At 60.9% G+C, this 25,045-nt stretch overlaps 3 protein-coding genes across 3 annotated transcripts; all 3 read right to left on the bottom strand.

The window, feature by feature from the left end:
- Positions 1–1,358: 1,358 nt before the first annotated feature.
- On the bottom strand, positions 1,359–18,539 carry LPMP_190990 (hypothetical protein; the record flags this gene model as incomplete). Its single annotated transcript, XM_010699792.1, has 1 exon — positions 1,359–18,539. The coding sequence occupies one exon, from the start codon at positions 18,537–18,539 to the stop codon at positions 1,359–1,361; it is 17,181 nt and encodes a 5,726-aa protein (XP_010698094.1).
- A 2,543-nt stretch (positions 18,540–21,082) lies between these two features.
- Positions 21,083–22,321, bottom strand: LPMP_190980 (proteasome regulatory non-ATP-ase subunit, putative; the record flags this gene model as incomplete). The annotated part of the gene is made up of 1 exon (XM_010699791.1): positions 21,083–22,321. One exon carries the CDS (start codon positions 22,319–22,321, stop codon positions 21,083–21,085), a length of 1,239 nt encoding a protein of 412 aa, XP_010698093.1.
- Positions 22,322–23,617: 1,296 nt separating this feature from the next.
- On the bottom strand, positions 23,618–24,649 carry LPMP_190970 (mitochondrial carrier protein, putative; the record flags this gene model as incomplete). Its single annotated transcript, XM_010699790.1, has 1 exon — positions 23,618–24,649. One exon carries the CDS (start codon positions 24,647–24,649, stop codon positions 23,618–23,620), a length of 1,032 nt encoding a protein of 343 aa, XP_010698092.1.
- Between the last annotated feature and the right edge of the window lie 396 nt (positions 24,650–25,045).

Raw genomic sequence — 25,045 nt, 5'->3', positions numbered from 1 at the left:
TGCAGAGGGAGAAGCGCTTGCCCAGCGATACACAGTGGCCTTACACGCAGCGCCACAACACGAACCCAAGCATACAGGAAACAACTCTGCAGTGCAGGTGAGGTGGAGGTCCGAATGGAAAGCGCGACTTCGGCAAAACACGTTCACCCCACTCATGAGCGAGCGAGGGACGAAAAGAGGAGCGAAAAGAGAGTCAGTAAAGGAGCTCCTGCAAGAGGTGGTGCGGTGGTGTTTGCAATGTGCGCCCAGGACACCACGCAGGCGCCAGCACGTAGGGGCACAAAGACTGTGCCAGTGGGCCGCCAAAACGAGTTGAGCACCGACACCACGAGTGAGCCGCAAACAAGAAGGCGTGCGGAGCGTGACACGATGTACGTGTAACGCGCAGTACAGCAGGAAGATGGAGAAGGGTGAACGAAAAGGGTGAGAGAAAAACCAAGCTGGTGGTGGGGTGTGTGCCGGGGGGGGGGCGTCAATGACGCGTTCGTTGACCGGCCCTTATCTTTGTGTGGTGGTGGGTGTGGAGGTGTGATGAGGACGTCGTCGTACAGACACACGTGCCCACCTGCGCCCAAGTGCGGCGGGAAAAGCAGACAAAGAGGGAAGGGAGCGCCACTGTAATGGCCAATCTAGGCGAGAGACAAGAGAGAGAGAAGGAGAAGACACAGGGGTGGCGGAGCAGGAAGAAGAGAATCAGCCCACGAAGAGGTACACACACCTCGGGGGGGGTATGCAGTCCAGGGTGTGAATTATTTCGTGTGGACAGGGATGTGCGTGTGTGTGTCACCGCAGCAAGCAGTCGAGCAAAGACGTAAAGTCGTGCAGGGTGGGAAGGAGAGAGGCAAAGAAGGCGAGAGAGGTCGGGATGGCGAGCACCCGTGTAAACCTTTCCGCATTGGTGCAGACTCGCATTTGACCCTGTGCCGTGAAATCGCTTTGTGTATACCTCAGCAAGAGACATCACGCTACGTGGAAAATACCGTGACACTAAGTCCAGAGAGAGAGAGAGAGCTCCCTCCACCCTTCACTTTTCCCCTATGCATACACTACAGAAAAGACGAAACCCATGTACATCGAGAGGCACACTTTATCCACTGTCGTGGTCGTGGTCGTGGCGGCGGTGGTGGTGGTGTAAGGGGTTTGGTGGAGGAGAAAGGACAGGCAAGGGTACCTCTCTCCCTCTCCTCCCGCCCCCGTGGAGAGCGCAACGACAACTTCTGATGGCAATCGACGCGTCACCCACCAACCACGTGGCACGTGAGTGGGGAGGGAGGAGAAGAGAAAAAAAAAGCGATGGCAGAAAGGAGCGAATACTCCCTCTCACCCCGTCCGCACAGGGTACACGCGCTTCTTCTTGCTTATCTTTTTCGTATAGTTTCCCATCGACGGTTCGTTTGGACCGCTTGCGGTGCAGTGGCCTCTGCTTCAGTGCCGCGCAGTGCCGCCGCCGTGTCGCCGACCTCCACAACATCGTAGTTGGGGGTGATGAGGAACCCCATCTGCTCAGAGAGCTGCGCGCCCGTTGCCGCAGTAAAGCGCTTCAGCAGGGCACGCATGAGGAATTGTTGGGCCGTTGTGGCCACTCCGCCAACTGGCTTTATCTGGTCGAGCACCGAAGGTTTCGCTGCCTCGTCGTCATCATAGCCATCGTCATCAGTGTCTTTCGTGTTCTGAATCCTCTCCTTTTCGTCCTCCTGCTTGTGGGCGGTCACCGCGTTCGTGAGAGGTAGCCCCCAATATTTCTTGTCTGCTCGACTGCCAGCACCGTGCAGCTTCGAGGAGCGCGGTGCTCGTTCTGGTAGCGGCCAGCGACGCGCTACCCACTCTTCTAGTCGCGCCGCCATGACAGTTGGCGTGCGCGCTGTGTCAGAGCCCAGTGCTGCCATCGATGTCCCCAGTCCACCCCTTTCTGGCGCTGCGGCGGTTGGAAGCGATGCTTGGCACGACTGCAGCACAGGAGAGTCCACAGGGATGAACGGAGGCACGTTCAGAAGCGCCACCACATCTGTCGCAGTCAACGCGGCGTCCGTGTTGGCATCTGAGAGGACGGGCCTGCTGCCAAACTGCTTCCAGCGTGTGTCCATGAGCTGCACCGCCAAGCCCCTCATTGTCGCGGCCGCCGACACGGGAGTCCCACCCGCGCCGCCGCTGCCGATGCCGGAGAGTATCATTGGAGTGAGGGACACCAGCAGCGCCGCGTCGCAGCGATGGTCTGAGGTATCGACCAGTGCCCACGACAGATCATCCGAGGCCTTGCGCGCTAGAAGAGAGCGTAGTAGCGGCAAGTCGCTCGGTGGCGCACCACGCGCGCTGCCCCCACGCTCGCGTCGCGCGGATGACCGATGTGGAGGAGCAGGACAACGGCCAGTAGTGTCACGGACTGTCGACGCAGGAGACGCGCGCTGATGCGGCGCGTCGCTGCTCATTGCTTTCGTGCGTTGCTCGTTAATGCCAACATCACCGCCGGTGCAGCGCTTAATGATGGCAGGCAACTCGCCGACAGCGTCAGAGCCCTTTCCAAGAGACATGCGAGGGGACGTGACACTTCTTCCATCATTGCTGGGGCTGCAGCCGGTGTTGCCAATGCTGGCACTACGTTCACCATTGCCCCTCGCACTGCTGCGCGGCTTGCTGTTCTCGTCGTGGGTGTCATCGCCGCCGTTGTCGTTGTGGAGGATGCCCACGGCGTTGTCGGTGCTGGGCAGGCTGAGCGGATACACAATAAACCGTTGGCACTCGAGGAGGAACACAACGTCCATGTGCGACAGCCGAGGAGGCGATGTAGGGGCTCGCCTGCACGACCCCCAGTCCTGCGAGGCCGCCACTGGGTCGTTGACGGGGGAGGCAGAGGCGAGCTGGCGGCCCTGCTGCCCCGGCAGCAATGCAGCACCCATCGACCCACCTAGGGCCGGAGCGCGAGGCAGCACAACAGTGCTAGTGCGGCTCCTCGCCGGCTCTGGTGTGGTCTTTGGATTGCCCATCTCCGGTGGGGTGCCTCCCGGCGTACTACCGGAGCGCCACTTCCCCCCTTCGTGGTCCTGTTGTTGTTGTTGCGTTGCGGGCTTGCCAGTGACCGACAGCGGCAGTAGCAGACGGCTGTAGGCGCTTAGGCCAGAGGCATTGTCGTCACTGTCACCGATGGCAGCAACTTCCGTGCCGCCTGTGCGATGCGCGCGGGCGGCGCCGCTGTTGTCGTTGCCGGCCGCTGCTGCGGGTACCGACGCCGTTTGGAGCTCGCCGTAGAGGCGGACAAGCTCATCCTCGAAGGAGCACAGAGCGAGGTGCAGCAAGCTCACCTCCTCACTGAGCAGGATCGGAAGAACACCGGCGCCAGCACCGACGCTGCCACAGGCGCCGCTCTTGCTTCGAAGCTTCCGTCGACCGCGTGACGGTACCGTGGTAAAGGCGGAGGCTGGCAGTCGCTGCGCTTCAAGGGCGTTGTGATACAACGCCATCTCGCTGCAAGGCGGGTGCCGCTGCAACTCCCACTGCTGGCGCCAGTGAGCCGTTACGGCTCGCATCAGGTAGAGCAGCCTGCCACCCCCCGTCCCTTTATCTGCTTCACTGTTGTTTCCACCGCCGTGTGCGACACTTGTTTGGGACTGAGCGGAGACCTGCTCGAACAAAAGTGCCCTAGCGTGCTCTTGCTGTTGGCGGCGCCGCCGACTTACCTGCAGCTGTCGTCGCTCCGTGCTGATCATGGCGGCGACGTAGTGATCGCTCGGTTGCTGTTGTTGATGCGCGCGGGTTGGCATCAGCACGTCATCCTTGGTGAGATTCCTATCCACAGCACCGGCATACTTGTGGCTTTGGCCATCTGTGGTCCCTGAGGCAGTAGTACGCGCCAGGGCAGTCGCCACGGAGCCGGCTGTGGAAGCCAGCTCCATGCCGGTGGGGTCCAGCAGCGCCACAAAGCTGTCAGTCGCCAGGACCAGGCGCGGCACAGGGAAGAAACGCAGGACCTCGCGCTTGCGACGCATTGTCATCCCCCTTCCGGACTTCCGCTGGTGGTTGGCTGCTTCGTCGCTGTCGTAATCGTTCACGTTGTCCGCGAAGGTGTAGGCCTCCCGCACATCGCCATGCCCTCCGCAGCCGCCTTCTTGTTGGGAAAAGATGACTCGCCGAAAGACGTGGGGGTTTGGACGGTACGTGGGCGCCACACAGCCGTACCACTCGAGCACCTGCAGCATTGTTGGGGTATAAGCGTAGTCGAAGGCGGTCAGCCCGTGCGCGTTCACTCGAAGCATGCACCGCAGGAACTTGTGCGGTACGGTCCTGACGTACCCTGAGGAGGAGGAGAGGCGAGAGTGACGCCGTAGTTCATGGCTTAAACGCGTGCTCCGCTTCTCCCCGTCAGGGTCGATACAGCTGCCACCGCTACCAAGGTAGCAGCCGTCACCGTCACCGAGATCGTCCTCGCTGGAATTGCATGCAGCCGACGCGGCATGCTGGTCGATAGGGAAGCGGCCCGGCCGCCCACTCACCGGCTCTGGATCGAGCTCATTGGACACAAACCAAAAGTGGCAGTACTCAAGGTAGTACTCCGCCAGCTGGCACTGGTCGTGAAGGACAAGCAGGTGGAGTAGCGTGTCTTGATGTTCCCGGGTCTGGTAGTGAAGATTAAGGGTGATCTCTTGCTGTGCATCTGCCTTACGGGAGTACTGCTGCGGCACCGCTGGTGCTGCGTTGCTGGGGGCGACAGTGCCGGCCAGGAAGAGGTCAAGTACGGGCACCGAGAGAGCCACTCGCTGGTCCAGCAGGAACATGATTGTCTCGAGCGTGGCGCTGGAGGGGCGAGGCGAACGAAGCAGACGAGTCGAGTGTAGCGCCCAATCGAGCTGGAGGTACATGAAATAGGTTGGCTCTGGTGTCACTACCGCCGGAGGCGGCGTTGGGCTGAGCGGCGACTGCCTTCCAGTTTCCTTGCCTGCAGCCGAGGCCTTGATGTATAGCGAGGTCTTGGTCCGCCCTCGGCGCTGCACCGCCCGTCGCGTGGTAGTCGTGTCTGCGATGGGGATTGACGTACAACTCTCTTTACCCGGGTCGACATCGCCCAATTTGGTATTTCTGGTGGCTCTGTCAGGAAAGGTGGCGTTGACGCTGCTTATGGGGTCGTTGCCGGTGGCGCGGTGTAGAGCGGGCGGCAGCAGCGGCCGTGGCGGTGCCGGTTTGCGATGCAGCTGCACCGCTACTCGTGTACTTGGCGCGGCGGCCGCATCGGATGTGTCTGCGCTGGCGGAGGACACGGCCCTCGCGGTGCATTGAACCATCGGCAGCTTCACTGCGCAGGCATCCGCGCCGAGGCCCCACATTACCGCTGCTACGCGCCGACGTCGCTCTTCGCCCGGGGCGAGACGATGGCGTCCGTTTCGCACGCAGCTTTCCATGAAGCACAACTCAGCGTCCGCCACGGCAGCGGCATTCTCCTTCTCGTCGTTATCCTTGCTCGTCTTGAGCTGCAGCTGCGGTGCGTCTATGAGTGATAAAGTGCTACTACGCTTGTCAGGTGTCTCTACCATCTTCACAAGCCTTGATGTCGACGCCTGCGTCGCCGCTGGCGAGACGGGCGAGGTCGGTGTTGCCAGTGCCGGTGCGGCCGACCAAGCCTCGCCGTTCGATGAAAGCGTGGTGGATATGGCACCAAAGGAGAAACTGTCCTTCTTTGCCTTCTGCAAGGTCCGCATGAGCTCCTCGGCTGCTTCGGTCGCTGCCGCAGCAGGGGCCACGATGTCCGGCGCATGAGACACCCCCTCCGGCATCCCGCTCTTCACGTCGACGCGGTCATAGCGCATAGGGGTCATCTGCGCGCGCACCTCAGGGGGCGAGGACGTGTACAGGAACCGCAGGATTGCAACGCTTCCCGCAGCAACAGCGAGCAGGTCGACATGATGCTCTTGCAGCGCCTCTCGCCAGAGCAGACGTTGCAGCCGCTCGAGCACGCGAGTTGCCTGCGACGTGGTGCTCACGCCAGCGAAGGACGGGTAGCTATTGAGAATCTTCGTCGAAACCACCTCCATTGCATGCGCGCTCACGCCCATAGACGAGTAAGTCCTTCCCAAGGTGCCGGTCGACGACAGCGCATGTTGTTGGTATTGGGTGTTGGTGATGTGCTTGAGCACGACGTCTGGCAGGCAAGGCTGCAATAGGTGCTGCAGTACGTCCTTGTCATCGTAGCGCACGGCTAGCTCGATGGTGTCCCACAGTAGCGTGCCCGACAGCCCATGCGATGGAGACTGGGTGCCATCCATCAATGCAACAACACTTCCCTTTTTATGTAGTTCGTGTAACGACGACGATGGTCGATTGCTCTTGCTCATGAGTGTCTCGGCTACAGACATGGACATGAGCTGCAGGAAGAGGTTCGTGAGGCGCACGACGTGAGACCAGTTCGACATCGTCGATGCCACAGGGCGCGCTCCTGCACGCTTCCTTTCCACGCTGAGCGACCTCATTGAGCTGGCGCGAGATTGTTTCTGCGGTGGAAGCGACAACACTGCCTGCGAGCACTGTGCATTCACACTAGTGTGCGACGCCTTCAACTCCTCTGCGCTGACCTCCCCGCGGACAGCGGCGCGCATGACGAGATAAATCGGCACTGCCGGCGCCCCCGGAAGCACGACGCGCAGCAGCTCGTTCCATATCTTCGCTGTCGCTCGCACGGCGGTGTCCAGTTGGCCCGTGAAGTGAGCATACAGCAAATTTGTCCAGAGCGCGTTCATGCAGTCAGGGGTCGTCAGGAAGTCCGACACGACATCCACGTTGTCCATGGCAAGCTGCAGCGCCGGCAGAGGGTGGACGTTCGGGTACACCCACCGCAGAAAGGCTCGTCGTGCGGGCTCGTTCGGCATATGTGTGAGCATGACACGTATGGTTCCGATTTCATGAGCAGGGTAGTAGACACGAGTGGCGAGTAGCACGCGTACCACGCCGTCTTCCAGATTCGTGCGCAGGGAGTAATTAGAGGGAATGGGCATCTCGGGGAGATCATAGACGCCAATGCCGTCCTCACCTCTTGCCTCGGTGCCACTGTCGTCGCCTCCCTGAAGCATACTGCACGGCCCATGCGAGCTGTGCCACAATTCATCTTCGTTCCGACTGTGATCGTGAGAAGTCAGAGATGCTGCCGCCCCGTTCTGTACAAGGATGGAGATGAGCGGCGCATGAGCGATCTGTGCGGCCAGGGAAAGCGCGGTCTCTCCGTCACATGAGGGCCGGAAGAGTACCGAGCGCAGTGCATGCCCGGCAGCCGTGGTTGGCGCTGATGCCGCTTGCGACTGTGGCACCGACGGGGATGACGGCAGACGTTGTACACCATCGCAGAGCATGTGCACCAGCGCCACACACGTGTCGATCAAGAGACGCGCCTCTGGATCGACGGCCGGGCCCCCGGTGCACGGCGGCTTATTCAGCATACTCAGCGGTAGCACCGACGACGCGTCGGTGCCGCGCACTATCATCGACGCATAAGCGCTCCCGCGCGCCCCGCGTGGGATGCTGCTGGTCGTGGCACCACCGCCATTTCCACTTCTCCCGGCGAGCAGGCGATCGCGCGCCTTGCGCAGCAGTCGTGTAGCGGCGCTGTCCCCGCTTAGGGGGTGCCGTGCGCTCACCGGCATCACCGTCACACCAAAGGCGCCCACAAGTCGGAGCAGCTGCACCGGTGTGTACTCTACACACGTATAGAGAAGGACGACGCGGTAGCACAGCCTCAGTGCCGCGATGAGTTGCCTCTTGACCGACTCGACTGAGACGGACGGCGTCAGCGGCAGCGTCTCAGTTTCTCTTCCCGCGAGATTGTCTGCCCTCAGCGTGTATCCGGCTGTCAGGGCCTGGCGATCTAGCTTCACCGCTCCTCCTTGGGTGGCGGCGCGTGGCAAACCAGCTATCCTCTCGACCGAGGTGAGGGTCAAGAAGGATGTCGAGGACCCCGCCACGAATTGTGTCGAGGCCTGCGGTGGGAGGGAGCATGACTCTGCCCCGCCGACGCTGCGTGGAGTGGCTATCGCGGTGCTTGGATATGGGAGCTGCTGCTGCTGCTCCTCGTACCACGCACACAGGGCATCCGCTTGGTCGAACACAGAGCAGTCGTGACCTGCGGCGGCGCCGACGCCTTCCATGCCTGCCGTATCGTGAGTTTCATCGCTGTGGTTGCCATCGTGCGCGTTGCCACCGGTGCCTGCGGCCCGCCGGACTCCGTGTGCAGATCGTGTTGAGGCTCTTCCTGTAGGCGCGAGCCGCATGCAGGGAAGACTCCGCCACTGGCACAATAAGTAGTGGGGGTGACGCAGAAGCTGCTGGTTGAAGCACTGAGTCTCAGCGCTCGCCTGTGGTCCGGCCAGACGCCTGCCGTCAAGGAGCGTCCCAGGGCGGTGCTGCAACGCCGGTGCACACCCCAGAAGCGGAGCACGAAAGCGGAGGAGCAAGTCGATACACCGCTGCCCAGCAGACCCGCCAGCACTCGTCCGCACTGACGGCAGCGATGCCTCCCTTGGGGAGAGTAGGGAGAAGGACGCTTGAGAACCAGCACTATACGGCCTGTCCTTGTCGCTACCGGCGCCCTTGCACTTGGCTACGTAGCTATTGTGCGTGACGGGCAGATCAGCGGCGCCGCTGCCGGCCACGGCGAGCAGCCAGGCATCGCTGCCGGTGCTGTCAAAGAGCCCGTTTGTCTGAGCACCGTGCTTCAGCAGCAGGTGCACCATCGCCAAAGTCTCTGACAGCGTAGGTGAGGTTGCTGTCGCGGCGCCGGAAGCCGACGAACCAGCGGAGGCGGTGAGGGTGTCAGAGGCTACAAGCGAGTCGCTGCCGGAGGCGCCGCTGCCACATGTTATCGCTGCCACAATGCGCTCTTGCAGGGCTGTGCGCTCATACGGGTCGAGCCACGCGGGTTCCTTGTAGTCGACAAGAGCAGCTGCGGGGCTGGCCTCTGTCATTCTAGCCACGCCTGCACTGCCAACGGAAGCACTGTCTTCAACGTACTCGCCCGAGTGCGAAAGTCGGGCCGAGGCGCGTGTGTCGCACTGCTCTCCGAATGTCATTTCTGCAGTCGCGGCTGTGGCGGACGTTGCGCCGCTTCCGGCCACCAGGAGCCTCTTGACAGTGTGCGTGTTGCCAGAGCGGACAGCGAGGCGGTATGGAGTCCAGCAGAACCACACGGCGTCATCCTCCCTGCTCTTGCTAGCACCGCCATAGTCGCCACGGCCTGGGCAGGGAGGGCCCATTTCGATCATGGCACGCACGGTGTGCGCGACGACATCACGCACTCGCGCAGCCTCTTCCGCTTTCTTCGATCCCTGGTTGGAGCGGTTGGCCTGCTGCTGCTGCCGCGGCGGCGGCGGTGCTGCTGGTCGAGCAACGTACGTGTACATGCCTTGGGCCGGCGCGTACAAGGGGTCCAGGTTGTAGGTCTCCACGAGGAACGCGGCAAGCTCGGGGAGGTTGAGGGTGGCTGCCAACTGCAAAACGGTGAAGCCCATCGGGGTTGTAAAAAAAGCCTCATTGCCGCTAACGTCGATGGAGTTGTGAGAGGGGTGTTCACCTCTCGACGCCATGGTCGCCTCAAAGTCGGCCCCGCTGTCCCTGTTCCACGCCGCACCCTGCTCCACCAAGTCCCGCATGCTCTGCGCCTTTACGGAGCGGGTGAGCACCGACTGTGAGAAACTGTTGCCGGTGTCGTTCAGCGTGGCCGAGGGTGCCACTGCGGCAGGCGCACTCACTTTTGTCTTTACGTGTGCTTGCACGATGCTCTTGATCTCCTCGATGGCCCTTGCACCACCGTGAGAGCGGCCGTAAAGGCGAATCATGCGCGCCATGTTGAGACTCGCCGTTTTGCGATTCAGCGTCGCCTCCAAGGCGTTGCGGTAGTGCTCCGCCTCCTCTGCTGCACTAGGCCCCTCAACAGAGACAGCGCAGGGGCTTGGCGCGTCCACCTGCGACGTCAGCGTCGGTTGCGCAGCCGTACCGCGTACGCCACTGCGAACGGCGGCCTTGGAGACGAGCAGCATGCGCGACAGCCAATTCATTGGAGTGACCTCGAACTCGCTCTGCGGTTGCTTCTTCTGCCGGTGCTCGCCGCTCTTCTCCATATCCGGCGCCAGCTGCGAGCAAGTGGACTCGTTGGCACCACTGCACGGAGGTCGATGACAGCGCGATGCCGCCACGCGCTCGCGCTCGGCAGACACCTCACTGAACATCCACTGCTGAAGGCACAGCCACACATCGCGGCAGAACACGACTGCCCGCGTTGGCCCCACCACCGAGCCAGCATGTTCTTGCAGGTAGCCAATCAAAAGCTCCGAATGCGCCATAGCCGTGCCTCGCTGCACCCCTAGCGCGACGCTTTCCGCCGCCACGTCGCTGAGGTATAAGCACAGCTCCGGGAGCGTGAAGCCGCGCAACAGTACGCGCAAGGCGTCGTTGGGCGAGATGGTGGGGCCGGCGGCGCGCGTGAGCAGCAGGCGCACAAACGAGCCTCGATCATGCGACATGGCATGGCTACGCTGCGCGACGTTTTCATTCAGCGTACTCGCCAGCGCCTGGTCGCTGCTTTCATCGGAAGCGATGGCTGGGTGGACGTCACCGTTGAAAGACTTGTTCGTCAGCAGCATCACGGGGTGCCGTTTGTCTGTCTGCTGCTGCTTATACAGCCGCACCGACTCGCGAAATACATCGGTGCAGGGGAACAGGTTGTGCGGGGCAGACAGCATCAGCTGTACCACCGAGTCAAGATGCTTCTTGTGCGCCTGGTGCAGGACCAGGCAGGTGCCTTCGATAAGGGGACCACCAACCTGTGAGGGCGCCGACGCCATCGATGAAGGCGCCAATGCAGCGGCGGCTGCGAATGCACTGCGTGGCGCCTCCGCGGCATCCGTTGACGAGGTGGAAAGCGTGGGACCACCTCCACCACCGAACGTCGCCCCGGCGACCCCCACTTCCCGAGTTTCTGCGCTGTCGATGAGCATGCTGACGAGCAGCTCGGCCGTCTCGGTCTGCTCATATTGCACAGCGACGAGCAAGGCGGTCTTGCCCTGCTTGTTCACAGCGTGCATGGGCACCATACATATCGCTGTCTGATACGCAGGTGAGGTGCGTAGAGTAGAGTGCAGGGTTGCCAGTCGCGTCACCTCCTCTTCGCTGAACTGAACCAGCATGTACTCCAGCGCAAGAGCCAGCCCACGACTCGCGGCCAGGTGTAGAGCGGTGTTTCCATGCTGATCGATCGCGCACAGATCTAACACTGGGCGGCCGCGGCGGAGTTCGTCCTTGCTATACTCGAGGATGCGAAGCGCTGCCTCTTCCTGTCCATTCACCACTGCGGTGAGGAGGGGAGTGTAGTTTGTGTAAGCGGCCGAGATGTTCAGCTCAGCGTGCCACGACTGCAGAAGAGCGCGAATAACGTTCAGTTGACCGCGCTCGCAGGCGAGGTGCAGCGGTGTGCAGTGAGTACGCTCGTGAGGCATGTTCACATCCATGAAGGGCTTCTTATCCCTGTTTGCCGCGGAGACGGCCGCTGTTGGCCGCGGTGTTGAGGTCAAAATTTCCACAGCGCCTCGTTGACTGGCGCCAAGCCTCACGTGCTTTGTTGCTGCCGCCGTTGCGACTACCGCAAGAGTTGTCGGTGGAGCCTCTGCCCCGCCGCTTCGGCCTTTACACGCACTGAGAGTGGCCGTTTTCCTCGGTCGGGTGCCGCTGAGCAGCGTCAGCGCGGCCGCCTCGCTACCGAACGCGATCGCGAGGTGCAGTGGGGAGCTTCCTTCGAATCCGCTCTCCGCGTCGATCCCGTCGCACTCCAGGAGACGCTGCATGACGGCAGGCATGTTGTTGATGGAGCACCAGCACAGCGCCGTGGCGATGCCGGCATGATTCAGCAGAACGGGCGACGTGGCGTACGCAGAGGTGCCAGCTGCCGAGCCAGACTCGTCACCAAGGCTGTGGGGCTGCAGCAGAGCCTCTGCAATCGGTGTGCATCGGTTCGCGCAGGCAAGTTCGAGGCTGAGCAGCCGCGTGACGCGATCCATGCAAGCTGGCTGCGCGCCCAGCTTCAAGAGGCGCATGGTGACGGCGACATTGTTGCGGCGGACCGCAAGTATCAGAGCGGTTTCGCCAGGCGGGCTTTGCAGGTTCAGCGCATCGACAAGGAGCTCGCGGCTCGCCAACGACCTCTTCCGCGCTTGCGCTTCACCCTCCGGCAGAGCTACCTCCCGTCCATGAGATGTCAGCGAGTGCGGTGGATGTACTGACACCGCTTTTCTCTGCGACTTCAGCGTCCTTGCATTCGATGCTGGCGCCACACAGAGAAGGTCGTAGAGGCAGTTGAGCAGCACCGTTACGCAGGTGGTTTGCTTTCTGAGACGCGCGTTCAGCGCGGACATGCGTGCCTCCTCCGTGTCAACGTCGACGGCATCATCTTCGTCGACACCCTCGTCGTCTTGGTCTCCATTGTCAAGCACCACGCCGAGAAGCGCCACGTGCAGCGGAGTGTAGGTGGACCTTGGGGAGGAGTAGATGGCCGAGATGTCGAGAAGAGCGCGCTGCTTTTCATTTGTGAGGTAAGGCACTGCCGGCGTCACGGTCGAAGCAGCATTGCCGCCGCTCTTTATCGTCTGCTCAGCTGGTGCAGTGGTAGTGATGTTGCTGTTGCTGCTGCAGCTGCCGCCCCCGCGATCGGCGCCGCTTGGCGACGACGACTGGGTCGTCTGTGAGCGAAGTCGGTAGTTGCGCAAGAACATGGCGTTGGCCTCCGCGTAGCAGTGCTGCAGTGCCCTGCGTGTCTCGCTCTCGATCACAAGCCCAAAGTACAAGAGAAGCTCCTCCACGGGAACGCGCTCCAGCAGTACTTGCACCACTTCCATGTAGCCGAGCGCACACGCTGTGTAGAGGGCGGTGCGGCGCTGCTGAGACTGCTGCTGCTGCTGCATTAGGGCAGCACCAGCGTTCTCTTCGCCAGCCCTGAGGCCGCAGAAGCACGTGAGCGGGTGGGTTGCGATGACGTACGCCATGGTTCGCTGCCGCGACGCCAATGCCGCGCAGAGTGGTGTGAGGCGCGCATTTTCGGGAATTATATCGTGCCAATACACGTTGGCCATTTGAAATGACGGCGCCTCGCTGGAGCCACCAAGCCCGATTCGCCGGTTTCTTCGACTCCGTCGGCGCTGCTGCTGCTGCTGCTGAGCGCGCCTGCTGCGCACCTCAGCGTCGTCGCCGTCGGTCGCATCGGAGAAGGAGGAGGAGGACAATGGGTAGAGCTCGTGAGGAGGACAGTGGCAGCTGTGCCGGTAGATGCGGACGGGAGGGTAAAAGAGATCCACGGGTTCGCTCTTATTGAAGGCGGAGCTGCTGCCGGCTGTTGTGATGGCAGCACCGCCTGCAGGAGTGTTCAGAAGACTCTGCACCTGCATTAGAGCAGCACGTGCGCGGCGATCGCGCGAGCCGGCAAGCAACACGGGTGGATGTGCCGGTGGTGCTGCACCACGTGACATCATTGCGCCGGCATTGTCAACCTCGTCCTCCTCATCCACTGCAGCTGCGCCGTCGTTGTGGTCGAGGCTGGTCAGTTCGGGCTGCTGTCGATTTTTGTCGGTGCCCTTCTTCGCCGCTGCGCGAAGCGACACGTCGGTGAGCACCGACAGCATCTGAGTGAATTTGACTGAGCTGTCCAGCAGCGCAATGGGCTGATATGCCTGGGACGGCGGTGCCGCTGACTGCGGTGCCAGCGCGCCGATCGGTTCTCTGACTCGCCGCTGCTGCGACATGTGCGGGGCACCCGTGGCAGACACAATTGCGTCAGTAGACGTGACCATCACCGCTTGGTGGGGCGGTGGTGGTCCGAAGAGCAGCTCGGCCACGTCGAAGTTGAAGCGCAGAACTGCATTGGATACGAATAGCGGCGAAGACGACGACAATGTGCTGTGGAGGGCCTGCGGGCTTTCGCCTCTCCCTTCGCCTGTCGTCAGTCCCGACTGCTGAGCTTCCTGCTGCTGCAGCTTTGCCCACTCGCGCGTTTGATGATTACACCAGCTTCTCCAGCCACCGTCATTCAGCGACAGGGTGGCAGCTGGGTAGAGGAGAAGCGGCAGCGCCGATGTTGTAACTGCGGAGGCTTCGGCTGCACTGCTGGGGCGCAGGCCCAGCGTAATCTCCTCGAAGTCGGTGTAGTTGTTGAGGCGCAGACGCAGTGTGCCCGCTGATGGGTCAAGCAGCAGTCCCAGCACCAGCGTGGCCGAAACCTGGCTGCATCCGCGGGGAAACGAAAGCAAAGATGGTGAAGGGGGCGGAGGAGCAGTTTCTCCACTCAGGGCCGTCTTCGCGTGCTTGCTGACCTCATTCGCCACAGCAATCTGCGCCGCTGCCGCTTGCTGCCGCTGCTGATGAGTCTTCGCTAGTGCTATCGCCACGTCATCGCGGCAGGCTTGTGTGATGGTAGGCAGCCACACGTTCGTGCTCGCCGCCGCCGCTGGCCGCCTCCAGCGCGGAAGTTCCAGCCGCAGGTATACTGGTGCGGCGTTGACGCAAGGCCCAGCAGCATCCTCGTCCACGTGATGGTGTGCGATCTGCATTGCCGTGATGGCGCGCACACTATTTTGCTGATGCTTCCAGAGGCCCAAGTAAAGAACATCCATACCGACGTCGTCGTCGCTCGGTGCTGTCGATGTCTGGTCGGTGGCCATCACCGCTTCGTGAGCAATCACCGACACCGACACGCCCGCTGACCAGGCGCCACTTCCGTCAGTGCTGTTGCTCCCGACGGCAGCAGCAAGGTCAGAATCGTCGCCGTTTCCACCCTTCTCCATATCTTTTGCCATGCTCCCGGCGCCGCATTTGTGGCCAAGATGGGACACCAAATACGAATGAGAGGGGCCGCGCGTGCACCCGTTCGCCTGAGCGGCGGTGATGGAGTCGCACAGCCCGACTACCACACAATTCTCGCATAGCCGGTACGCTGCGTCCTCGGAGAGAGGGTCACTTGCGCCATGCTCCACCTCTTTGCTGTCGATGGTGGGTGACGTTGCACCGATGGAATCAGCCGTATACAAGGCTACAAGGTACTTCACTGATAGCTGGACTTCATAGTAGAAGCTGGGCTTGGTTGACGGCGTCGGAGCAGTGCGGGCAGAGAGACTAGCTCGCTCCGCAGCTGCGGCACCGTCATCGCTGAGCTGGTGGTGATGGTCGACCGATCCGTCTCCGTCATCGTCGTCAGAGATGCTCTTGTCTGAAGCCTCTACCGCGGAGCTACCGTACAAGGTGCGCAGTGCACGTCGCTGCTTCGCATCTTGCGCGGCTCGACGCACCTCTTCTAGCGGCATGGAGAGCGAGTAGCGAAACTGAAGGGATGAAATCACGCTTGTGACACCGCACGACTGCCACGGGCTCACGAGCCGATGAAGGCGAGTTTCGTGGGTGGTTCGAATGCCCGCCTTGGGCTTGTTGGCACTGCGGGCGTCACGCTTGAGCGCACTGCTGTTGCCGCTACCGTGGTGCTCATGCGCTCCCACGAAAGTGGCCTGACCAACAGCAGGGTACGCGTGCCAAGAGCTGGCCGTCATGTCGATGGCCGTGTCAGATCGCATGAGAAGCGCCGCGATGGGCCGGCTACGCAGGGGCGGCGGGCTCGGGCTACGGTTGAGACGGTCGCGCAAGCGTTCGTCGCAACGTCTATCATCTCCTCCGATCTCGATCAGTGCCTTCGCCTGTGAGGCGAGAGGGACGAGTTCCTCAGCGGACAGCTTCGCTCCTCCCTCATTGCTGGTGTCGCGTGCGGTACTCAATGCTGTTGTAATGGCGGTGGTTGACTGCAGTGGACCATAACTCCACGCATCTACGCGCTGCAGCTGCGGAGTGGTGAAGGCTGGGCACATCTGGCAGCGCAGCGGGCACACTGCAGTGGCAGTGATAGCGTCCAGCTGATGCTGCTGCAGCACATGTGCGAAGGAAGATGAGGTCATCACTGCAGAGGAGAATGGCGCTTCTCGGTGGTCGGTGCGACCGTTTGTGACAGCTGCGTCTTGCAGCTGTTGTGGTGAGCTGGTGTGCAGCCAGGTCATACTATTGCCGCTGCCCCCGAATCCGTCCGTGGCACTTATGGCTGCGGATTGAGCGCCGCCGCCACCAACCCCGGTCGTCGATGGCTTGACGTTGCCTAGCAGCGTGGACCACCGTAAGTCCTGCTGCTGTCGTTCATACTGTAGCGTAGCGTTGCGCAGCGCGAGGAAGAGTCGTAGGCTGTGAAGAGTTCCATTGAAAAACACTGGCGGTGGCGCGGCGGCTGCTCGGGACGCGAATGACATCGACAGCGCACTTACTGTGGAGACACTAGTTGACCCGGTAGTCTCCCCGCCGTCATCGTCGTCGTCGTCCGCGCCGTTGGCGCCCTCCTCCTTACTCTTTGTCCGAACCTCGCGTGCTATTGTCGTGCCTGAGGTCACCGTCGTGCTGGTGTGGGTGGACGCCGACGACACGGCGCTGCTGAGACGGCCGAGAGTGGCCAGTAGCTTCTCACCCTCTGCGTTCATGTCGAGTAACTGGGCTCTGTGCAGCGCTGCAAGGGCGCACTTGTCGGTCTCGTAGTCACTGCCGCCGGCCATGGTGCTGATGCTCTCTGGATTAATGGCGTTCCTTTCCAAAGAGTGAGGCGGTACGTGCGTAAGTGCTTGACAGCGAGCCGCAAGAGCCCGCTCTGCCACACAGAGGAACGCCTGTATGCGCTCCATCAGCGCTCGCTGGTATGTGTAGCACCCGCGCGACACCATCGTCGCCGTCGGTGCCGCAGCCGTGCTCCATGGGGCGCTCATGAAGAGTAGTGCGTGCAGTGCGTTCACATGCCAGCTCTGCTGTTCTACAAGCCGCGTCAGCACGTCCAGTTGGCCACCGAGGAGGCCTGCGAAGAAGCACGTGTGGCAGTCAACTGGATGGGAAAGAACACTGCCGTAGGAGACGCTTGAGGAGAGAAGCAGCTGTGCCACGGCGTCTGCGCGTCCTTCAGCGACAGCACGCAGCAGGACGGGACCCAGATCGGGCAGTGCGCGCGACGAGCGTAGCGACGCATGCGCCTCACATGCGTAGACAAGGCGGCAGGTGGTCGTCACCACGTGCTCGCGCGGGACGATGCTAAGAAGCTGCGATATAGCGAGTGGATCCATGACACGTTGGACATACCACTCGACAAAGGCACTGATGGAGTGCGAGCTCTGCTGCTGATGTGTGGTGTCACCAGGGGAACGGAGGGTGACGTGCGACGACCACGACGACGCGGCGGTGGTGATGGCAGTCACGTAGATCTCATATGTGAAGGGAGCTGGCTCCCGCAGCGCCAGAACCCGGGCGGAAAAGGAGAGAATGAGCTCGTTGCGCAGGCGAGACGTCACCTCCGAGGCAGGAAGCGGTAGTTGCAGATTACGGCGCAGGTGACGCACACGCCGCTCCATTCCGGCAAGCCTTCGCGAAGGCTGAGACGTTAGCTCGTTCATAGCTGACTTGCTCTCTCCATATCCGTGCGCGCTGCTGCCGCTGGTGAGCGTGAGCGCACCACTCGAGTTCTCGCTTCTCCCTGTACCTAAGCCGTCCTTCCTCAAATTAGTGCGCGCCGTTGACCCCACCTTGGTGCTGCCACCGCACAGGTCCTCCGTGCTTTGGTGCTGCTGCTGGCTCAGCAGCGACGTAGCTTGACCTTCGCCAAGAACTGAGTTGCTCACCCCCTCCACCTCCTCGAGCTTCAACAGAACATAGTACACCTTCTCCAACCGGCTTTGCAGCTTCTTCTGCTCCTCTGTGTAGTGCTGAAGTGGCGCAGCTCGCTTGTACATGCGCATGTGGTAGTGGAACGGGGAGAACTTATGGTGCTCCGGCGGCAGCAGCTGCTGAGGCTGCGTGCTGGTCGTGCTATCGACGAAGTTCTTCGCTGCTATCGACGTCGACCTGGCTGTCGCGTGCTGGTGGATGTCCTCCTCTAGCGCGTCGTAGTAGACATGCAGAAGGCGGGCTTGATCTCGGCAAAGCACACTGCGACGCTGAAGCAAGCGCGCAGCTGTCTCGAGCAGCCCCAGTGCCGTATAGAGGGCTTGCTCACGCGACACCCCTGTAACGCCGCCAAATTTTCTCCGGCCATTGCTGGTACCAGGAAGAGAGCGATCCTCGCGTTGTGTTGCACCGGCCGCCTCCTCTGGCGCAGGAATGGACTGCACGACAGTGCGGAGCCACGCATCAAACAAAGCGGTGGTGCACTCGCACGGGTTTAGCTTTGCCGGTGGTTTCAAGGAGGCGTTGGCAGGCGACGGTGCACTGTGTGGCGGGTACTCGACTCGCTCGCCGTCTTCCAGCTCTATCAGCAGCTCAGGCGGCACCGGAGGCCGATCACGGCGCACCGCCAAGAATTGCAGGTCACCCTTTGGCAGCCCCGTTGACGCCTCAGCGGCGCGTTTGTGCATGAGGTAGGTGGCCGCCTCGGTCTGCAAAACCTCGTTGAATGGCCGCTGTGGGAGGCGCTGCAATGTGTCAGGCTCTCGCCACGTCACTGTCGGCGTCGCCGCCATGGAGGTGTTCATCGAAGCGACGCCGCCAGGGAAATTCTCTCAGTTGGCGGTGGCTTGGAGGAGGCAGGGAGGGAGGAGAGGAGGGGTTCACGCAATGCCGTCGATGAGGCTGTGATATCCGATGAAGAGTACAATCCTGAATTCGAGTGGGCAAAGTGGGAAGAATAAGACAAAGAGCAGCAAAACACTGCACAGTCACCACAATAGGCGCGCACAGGAGTGGGATAGACTTCTGTGCAAAGCGACACACAGACACACACATACATAACCTACGAAAAGCTCAACAGGTGACGCTGGGGCCACGTGGTGATGGTGGTTGTCCTCGTGGCAGCCGTACTAGTGATGGCTAGCTGGAAAGAAAAGCGGCAAAAAGACGCAGAAAAGCTTATGATGCCCAACGGAGCGCTAATGTACAGGCAGCGGAAGAAGAAACGGTGGGGAGGGGGCCCAGCGTGTGTGTGTGTGTGTGGAGGGAGGGAGGGAGGGAGGGGGGACAAGAACAAAACCTACGCCTTTATCATGGAGGGGAGGGGAGAGGGGGGGATACATGTTAGAGTGGCTTCCAGTAATGCAGGTACGGCGCGTGAAAGACGAAAAAACCAAACCCCAAGACAACGTCGACAACACGCGCGCGTGTGTTTAAGGGAGAGAGTGCGCTGGGGAGAGAGAGGAGGGGGGAGGGAGGGAGAGAGGGAGGGAGGGAGGGGACGAATCAGTGGCGCCGTTGGAGAACGACGAAGTATACGACACAGACCAGTACGAGGTTTTGCGGCCGTGGGTGGGTGGAGAGTAGGGAGATGAGTGAAGGCGGGTATGGGATAGTGTACATCCATGCATAAACAAACAACAGAACGACTAAGTAGGCAGCCAGAGAGAGAGAGCGAGAGAGCGAGCGAGCGCGAGAGCGACAGCGAGGGAGGGTGGGATAGTGAATGAGCGAAGACGGCAGCGGCAACGGCGTCAAAACGTACACGTAGAGGACGACTGAAGCGAGAACGAAGGGAAACCCATCCACGACGAGCACCACACCACAGCAGCACAGCCACAACAGGAAAGCGGGCGGCTGGAACACAGACGCTCACACGGGGAAAGATGACCACAAATTAGCAGAGGACAAGGCCGGAGGGAACACGGCGTTGAGGGGTGGGAGCGGACACGAAAAGGAGCCAACGAGGAGGCAGAGAGGAGGAAAGGCGGAAGTACACGACGAGGTCCGCCGTCCAGAGCGAAAGAATACAAGGCCAGGCGATGCGGTGTCCACTGAAGCGAAGTGCCTGCGCGATGTGCTACGGTGCGGCCGAACAGATGGGTAGAAAATGAGCTCTAACCATGGGAAAAGACCCTTGCCTCCGTACGTGCGCAGGAGGGAAACCCAGATTGAGATGGATGTGGGCGTCTGGTGTGCTCGTATGCGTCTGCGGAGATGTGGTGGTGGTGGTGGTGCTGCTGCTGCTGCTGGACTTTCACCCCTGATGAATCAATGGATGATGGACAGGGGAGATTCAGAGAGAGAGAGAGACAGAGAGAAGGGTGAACCATGTGCATTTCAGCAATAGCAACACCGGCAGCACCCCCCCCCCCTGACGTGGCGGCGGCGTGCTCTCAGCTGCGCTTGCCTGTCCTATCCACCTATGAGTGCAATGAGTGAGAGGCAGAAGAGGATAATGTTTCACGACCAGCTAGAGAAGCGGGCCTCGAGGAGGCAAACTATACAGCCAGGCAGGTTGCAAGTGCTATGTCGAGCTTCATAGCGGGGCTGAGGGGCTGCATTTCACCGCTTTCCCTCTTCAACCTTACGGCCCAACCCCCCTCCGCTTTCGCTTTTTCCTGTTCTCTTCTTTCGCTCCTTTTTTGAGATCCAACTACATAAAACAGGGCGATTGAGTCAGTGGGGAGACGCAGACACACGCACAGAGAAGTGCACTGGCAAAAGTGAAAGTGGTGGACGCGAATGAGAAAAGTAGAGGCGGTGCATGTCTGTCTGTCTGTGTGTGTGTGTGTGGGGGGGGAAGATGAGGAGAGGCAACAAGGATGAGCCTGGGCCGTGGATGTTGCGTAGCGCGCATAAATGCCTTGTCTGCTGTCGCTGTGGGCGTGAACTCAGGTGCACGCGCTACCCCCTCGTCACTCTCTCTCGCACGCCTCAGATCTTATCAAGAGAAAATACGCCCCCATACCACATGGCGCCCGCTTGTGCATAGGCGGGCGCACAATGTAAAGCAAACAGTTCCACCGCCATGCACACCCAGGAGTAGACGACGACAAAAGACAACAACAACAACGGATAAAGGGACCACCAAACACACGTGCGCGTACAATGTCGCAAGCAGGGGGAGACCCCAGAGAGGAGAGAAGGGGGGAGGGAGGGGGGGGGAGAGGAGGAGGAGAACACCCTCGCTTCCCATCCCGAAGGCGCGTCCAACTCCCTCCTCTTGCACCCCCCCTTACAACGGTAAACTGTGCTGAGGGCGGCTGTGTCCCTCTTCACAGCCTCAGACCCCCTTCGCCATCTTTGCAGCCACCTTCTGCACCCCCTTTTTTTTTTTGCTTCGCTCTTACTGCGGGATCCTCTTTGCCATCTCCTTCACCGAGTCCGTGAGCCCCACCACCTGCTCCCGCCACTTTGCGACATGCTTCGCCAGCGCCTTCACCTCCTCAAGGCTCAGCACACGCGACTCCACCCACGTAATGTGCACCTCCTTCTTTAAGCCGTCCATACGGCCCTTGATGATGCCATGGGCGAGCGCCTCGAGCAGCAGTGGCTCCGCCCCGCTGTCTGGCACGCCGCACCGCTGAGCCACCGCGTGAAAGGTGAAGGTGCGCTCGCTCAGAGGGGTGTAGAAGATGAGGTGTAGCAACGCCATGAGCCGCACCTTACGGTGCAGAGTCGCTGAAGCGCTCACGAGCTGCGGCTCCTGCGAAATTTGCAGCTGGTGCTGCCGGAAAAAGGCCTCGAAGCTCACCACATCGCCGTCATTGCACAGCTGCATCATCTTCAGCGCCCAGTGCTGCGGGCACGACTCCCGCTGCAGCCGAGACACAAACTGGTCGAAGTTAAGGAGCTTGCCAAAGTTGAAGATTTTGTCCGACAAGAGACCAGCGACCACCGTCTTGTACGCCAGCGTAGTGACGTCCTCGTCGCGCATGGGCAGATCTGCCTTCTCCAAGAAGATAATGATATCGAAGGAGTTTTTATAGTAGCTTGTGTGCTGGCGCCGGATCTCGTAGTCACGACCGCGCGCCATACCGTAGAGTGCGACCAGCACTGGTTCCACCTCGTGCATCTTGAGGCCGTGCAGGTACGTCTCGGTCTGCTCCAGTAACTTGCGTGCGGTGTGCGGTGGCGACCCAGGAACCGCAGCCAGCGCGGCGCTTTCCTCGGCGCTCGTGCTCTCGAGTAGCAGGAGGGCACGGATGCACAAGGCAGCGTAGTGTCCCTGCTCCGAGCTACTGTGGATGAGGGACGCACATGCGCCTTCGACAAGCTCCAGCGCGTTCTGCGTCGTGCTGTGCGGAGCGAAGCAGACGGAGCGCACAATCATGATGTATGCAATCGGCGAGATGTCAGCCCGCACAGCCACAATGACGTCCGTGTACAGTTCGTGCGCGTCCTCCAGCACCATTGGGTCGCGGATCAGCTGCAGCAGCTCGCTTGAAAGCTCATACCAGAAGCGTTGCTCAAAGTAGTCGAGAGCGCGCGACACCGTGGCAGCGGCGCTGGCATTGTTGTTCGCCTCCAGCTTCTCGCGGAGGTTGACCAGGTAGACCTGCGCGCGGGCCTCTGGAGTCAACATGGTTTCCCCGAGTCTATAGCTTGATGCGTAGCGCGATGGGAGAAGAAACAAAGATGGCGCCAACCAAAGAGGGGGGAGAGAGCGTCTGTCCAAGCTCGAGTGTCTGTTGCTGAGTTTGTGCTTGCGCGTCAGCGTGTATTGAGCGCTGCGTATGCGGTTCTCTGTGGCGGTGGCGGCGGCGGCGGTAGAGCCTTGGCAATGGAAGGGGGGCGATGGAGGAGGAATGACGAGACACTATAGCATGACTGGAGAATGAATGATATTGTGCGTGACAGAGCTGCACCGTGTGGCATAGCGCCGTCTTCGCTTACTGCTTGCATTCGTGTCGGACGAGCTCTGGGCAGCGGAGGGAGGGGATGGTGGGAGAGGCTATTGAGCGCTCTCTAGACGAGGGTGGGGTGGGGGTGGGGCGGCGAAGGGGGATAGCACCAGCGTGCTCCGCGTCCTCTAGTGCCAGAGGCAGCCGTCCACATGTGCAGCCCACCCGGGCACACGCGTGCATACAGGCGCGTACTGTGCTTCTTGGTTCGTTCCTGCACAGGACATCAGCGGTCGCGCCGAGGCATGAAGAAAGCCATTACATGCGTGGCAGGCAGCCCTCCTACCCCCATGAGCAAGGGAGAGAGAGGGGAAACGGGAAAAATAAGACGAAACAGCTGCGATGCAGCTCATCTGGAGGGGCGGCAAACGCGCAGACGGGCGCACGGGGGGAGCGGCGGGTGTCTTCTTCGCCTTGCAGTGGCACTTTGCGTTCCCAGGCATGCCCCCCCTCCCCCTCCAAAAGAAACGCACAACGACACATCCATTTTTGGTTGATCAAGAAGCGCAAAGAAACAGAGCGAACGCGCACAGTCAGCACAGCGCCCCGCCTCGCTTTTCACCACAGAGGGGGGCAAACAGGCAAACAAACCGAAAAAAAAAGGAATGCGAGGAACGCGACCGACGCACACAAACAGCTCAGCGCGTCTGCTGTCCATGCCGGGAAACAAAGAGGAGCAAACCAAAACAACCACCCCTCAACGCGCGCACAACACCGAGAAGATACAGCTCGTTACCCTCCACTTCTACCGTGCGTGGGCGCGCGCACAGGTATAGGTCCATTGCGATCCTCGTGCGAGCACCTCGCAAAGCGGGCGTGACGCTCGTGATGCTGCTGATCCTCTTCTATCCCCCCACCTCCACCTCCACCTCCTCTTTCCTCAGCGTTACGTGCTGATGGAGAGCGCTGCTTTTTGGCAAAGTCGAACCGAGTCTAAAAGAGAAAAGGGGTGAGGTGGGGGACTCAACTGATTCTACTCAAGGACTCTTCCCCGCCACCTCTTCTTCGGCTGATGCCACTCTCGCGTAGAGCGACAGCTCCTTCTGAATTACCTCGATGAACATCCACATGAGGATCACCTGCGGCACACACCGCACCGCCTCGACAAAGGCCCCAGCGTACCAACCACGGATGCCCTCCTTGGCGTAGATCCGTCGCAGGCAGTCGCCGACGCCGCGGTAAACCGTCTTGTCGGTACCCTGGCCAGACATTCCGATCCGCCGCTTCGCTACGTCGAGCGGGAACGCTAGGAGGATCGAGGCAATTGCCGCTGCGGAGCCACCTACCATCGTTGATAGCACATTACGCGCCGCGTAACTGTCCTTGAAGAAGGGCGGGTTGGGGCTATCTAGCACGGCGTATTTGACCGTCTCATACGTGGCGAAGCTGACTAGGATGTCTGGGACGCGCTGCATGAGGGACGCGCCGAGGCCGCGGTAGAAGTTGCGCAGTGAATGAGTCTCCCGATAAACAAGCCGGCACGTGTGCGCAATGCCGGTGAACTTCTTCTCGCCAGACATGAGACGGAGGCGGACAACCTCGCCGGGGTAGACGGCGGCGCCGGCGATCGTGGCCGAGATGCCGCCGGCGCCGCACTTCATGATGAACTTCTCCATCCACACTCCGCGCAACGTTACGGCGCCGGACGCGCTGCCATGGCCATCGTTGTCGCCGCCCACCAGGTTGCCAGAGAGTGCTGTGGCGGCATGACGACGATCCAGCCAGTCCTGGAAGAGGAACTTTAGCTGCGTATAGAGCAGAAACTGAATGCCGCTGTACGGCACTCGAATTACCATCGAGGTGAGGTTGCCGCGCCAGAAGCTTTTCAAGCCATCCTGCGCATAGATGTGGCGCACCAGCTCCTTGATGCTGTAGTTCTTGTGTTGCCCGAGTTGCTGCAGTACGACGATGCGTTGGAAGGGGCTGAGTAGCGACTTGGCGAGTGCCCCGCCAAACCCACCAGCGACTACATCCACCCACGCAGCATGCCTCCTCTCACTGCTGGGCATCGAAAGATCGACGCGATGACCGTGCACGCGCTAGAGTGGAGGGGCGACAGTGCTGCGCAGTGCGCAGGAAAAATGCGATTACAGGAAAGAAGCAACAATATCTGCTCACTACCACAGGAGCAGCAACGAGAGAAGAGAAGGAGGGGGAGTAAAGGACTACTTACGAGGGGCGGCGTCACCAGCGGCAGTGATTTGGGCAGGAGAAAGGAAGCTCAGAACGGGGAGGTTGGGGTAATGTAGGCGCGCACATACACCCACATCATGAGAAGGTTGCTGTCTCACTATCGCTCTTTCCCTCTACAGATGATGGCTTTATTTCCTCGTATGGGTGAGTCTATGAAGGAGGTCCACGTATGCGCTGTAAGTCTCGCTGAGAGTGGTCGTTTGAGGAGGTCC

The sequence above is a fragment of the Leishmania panamensis genome (assembly GCF_000755165.1).
Source record: "Leishmania panamensis strain MHOM/PA/94/PSC-1 chromosome 19 sequence".
NCBI classification, from domain to species: domain Eukaryota; phylum Euglenozoa; class Kinetoplastea; order Trypanosomatida; family Trypanosomatidae; genus Leishmania; species Leishmania panamensis.
Note: the sequence above shows the minus strand (reverse complement) of the source record. Positions and strands in the feature narration are given on the sequence as shown.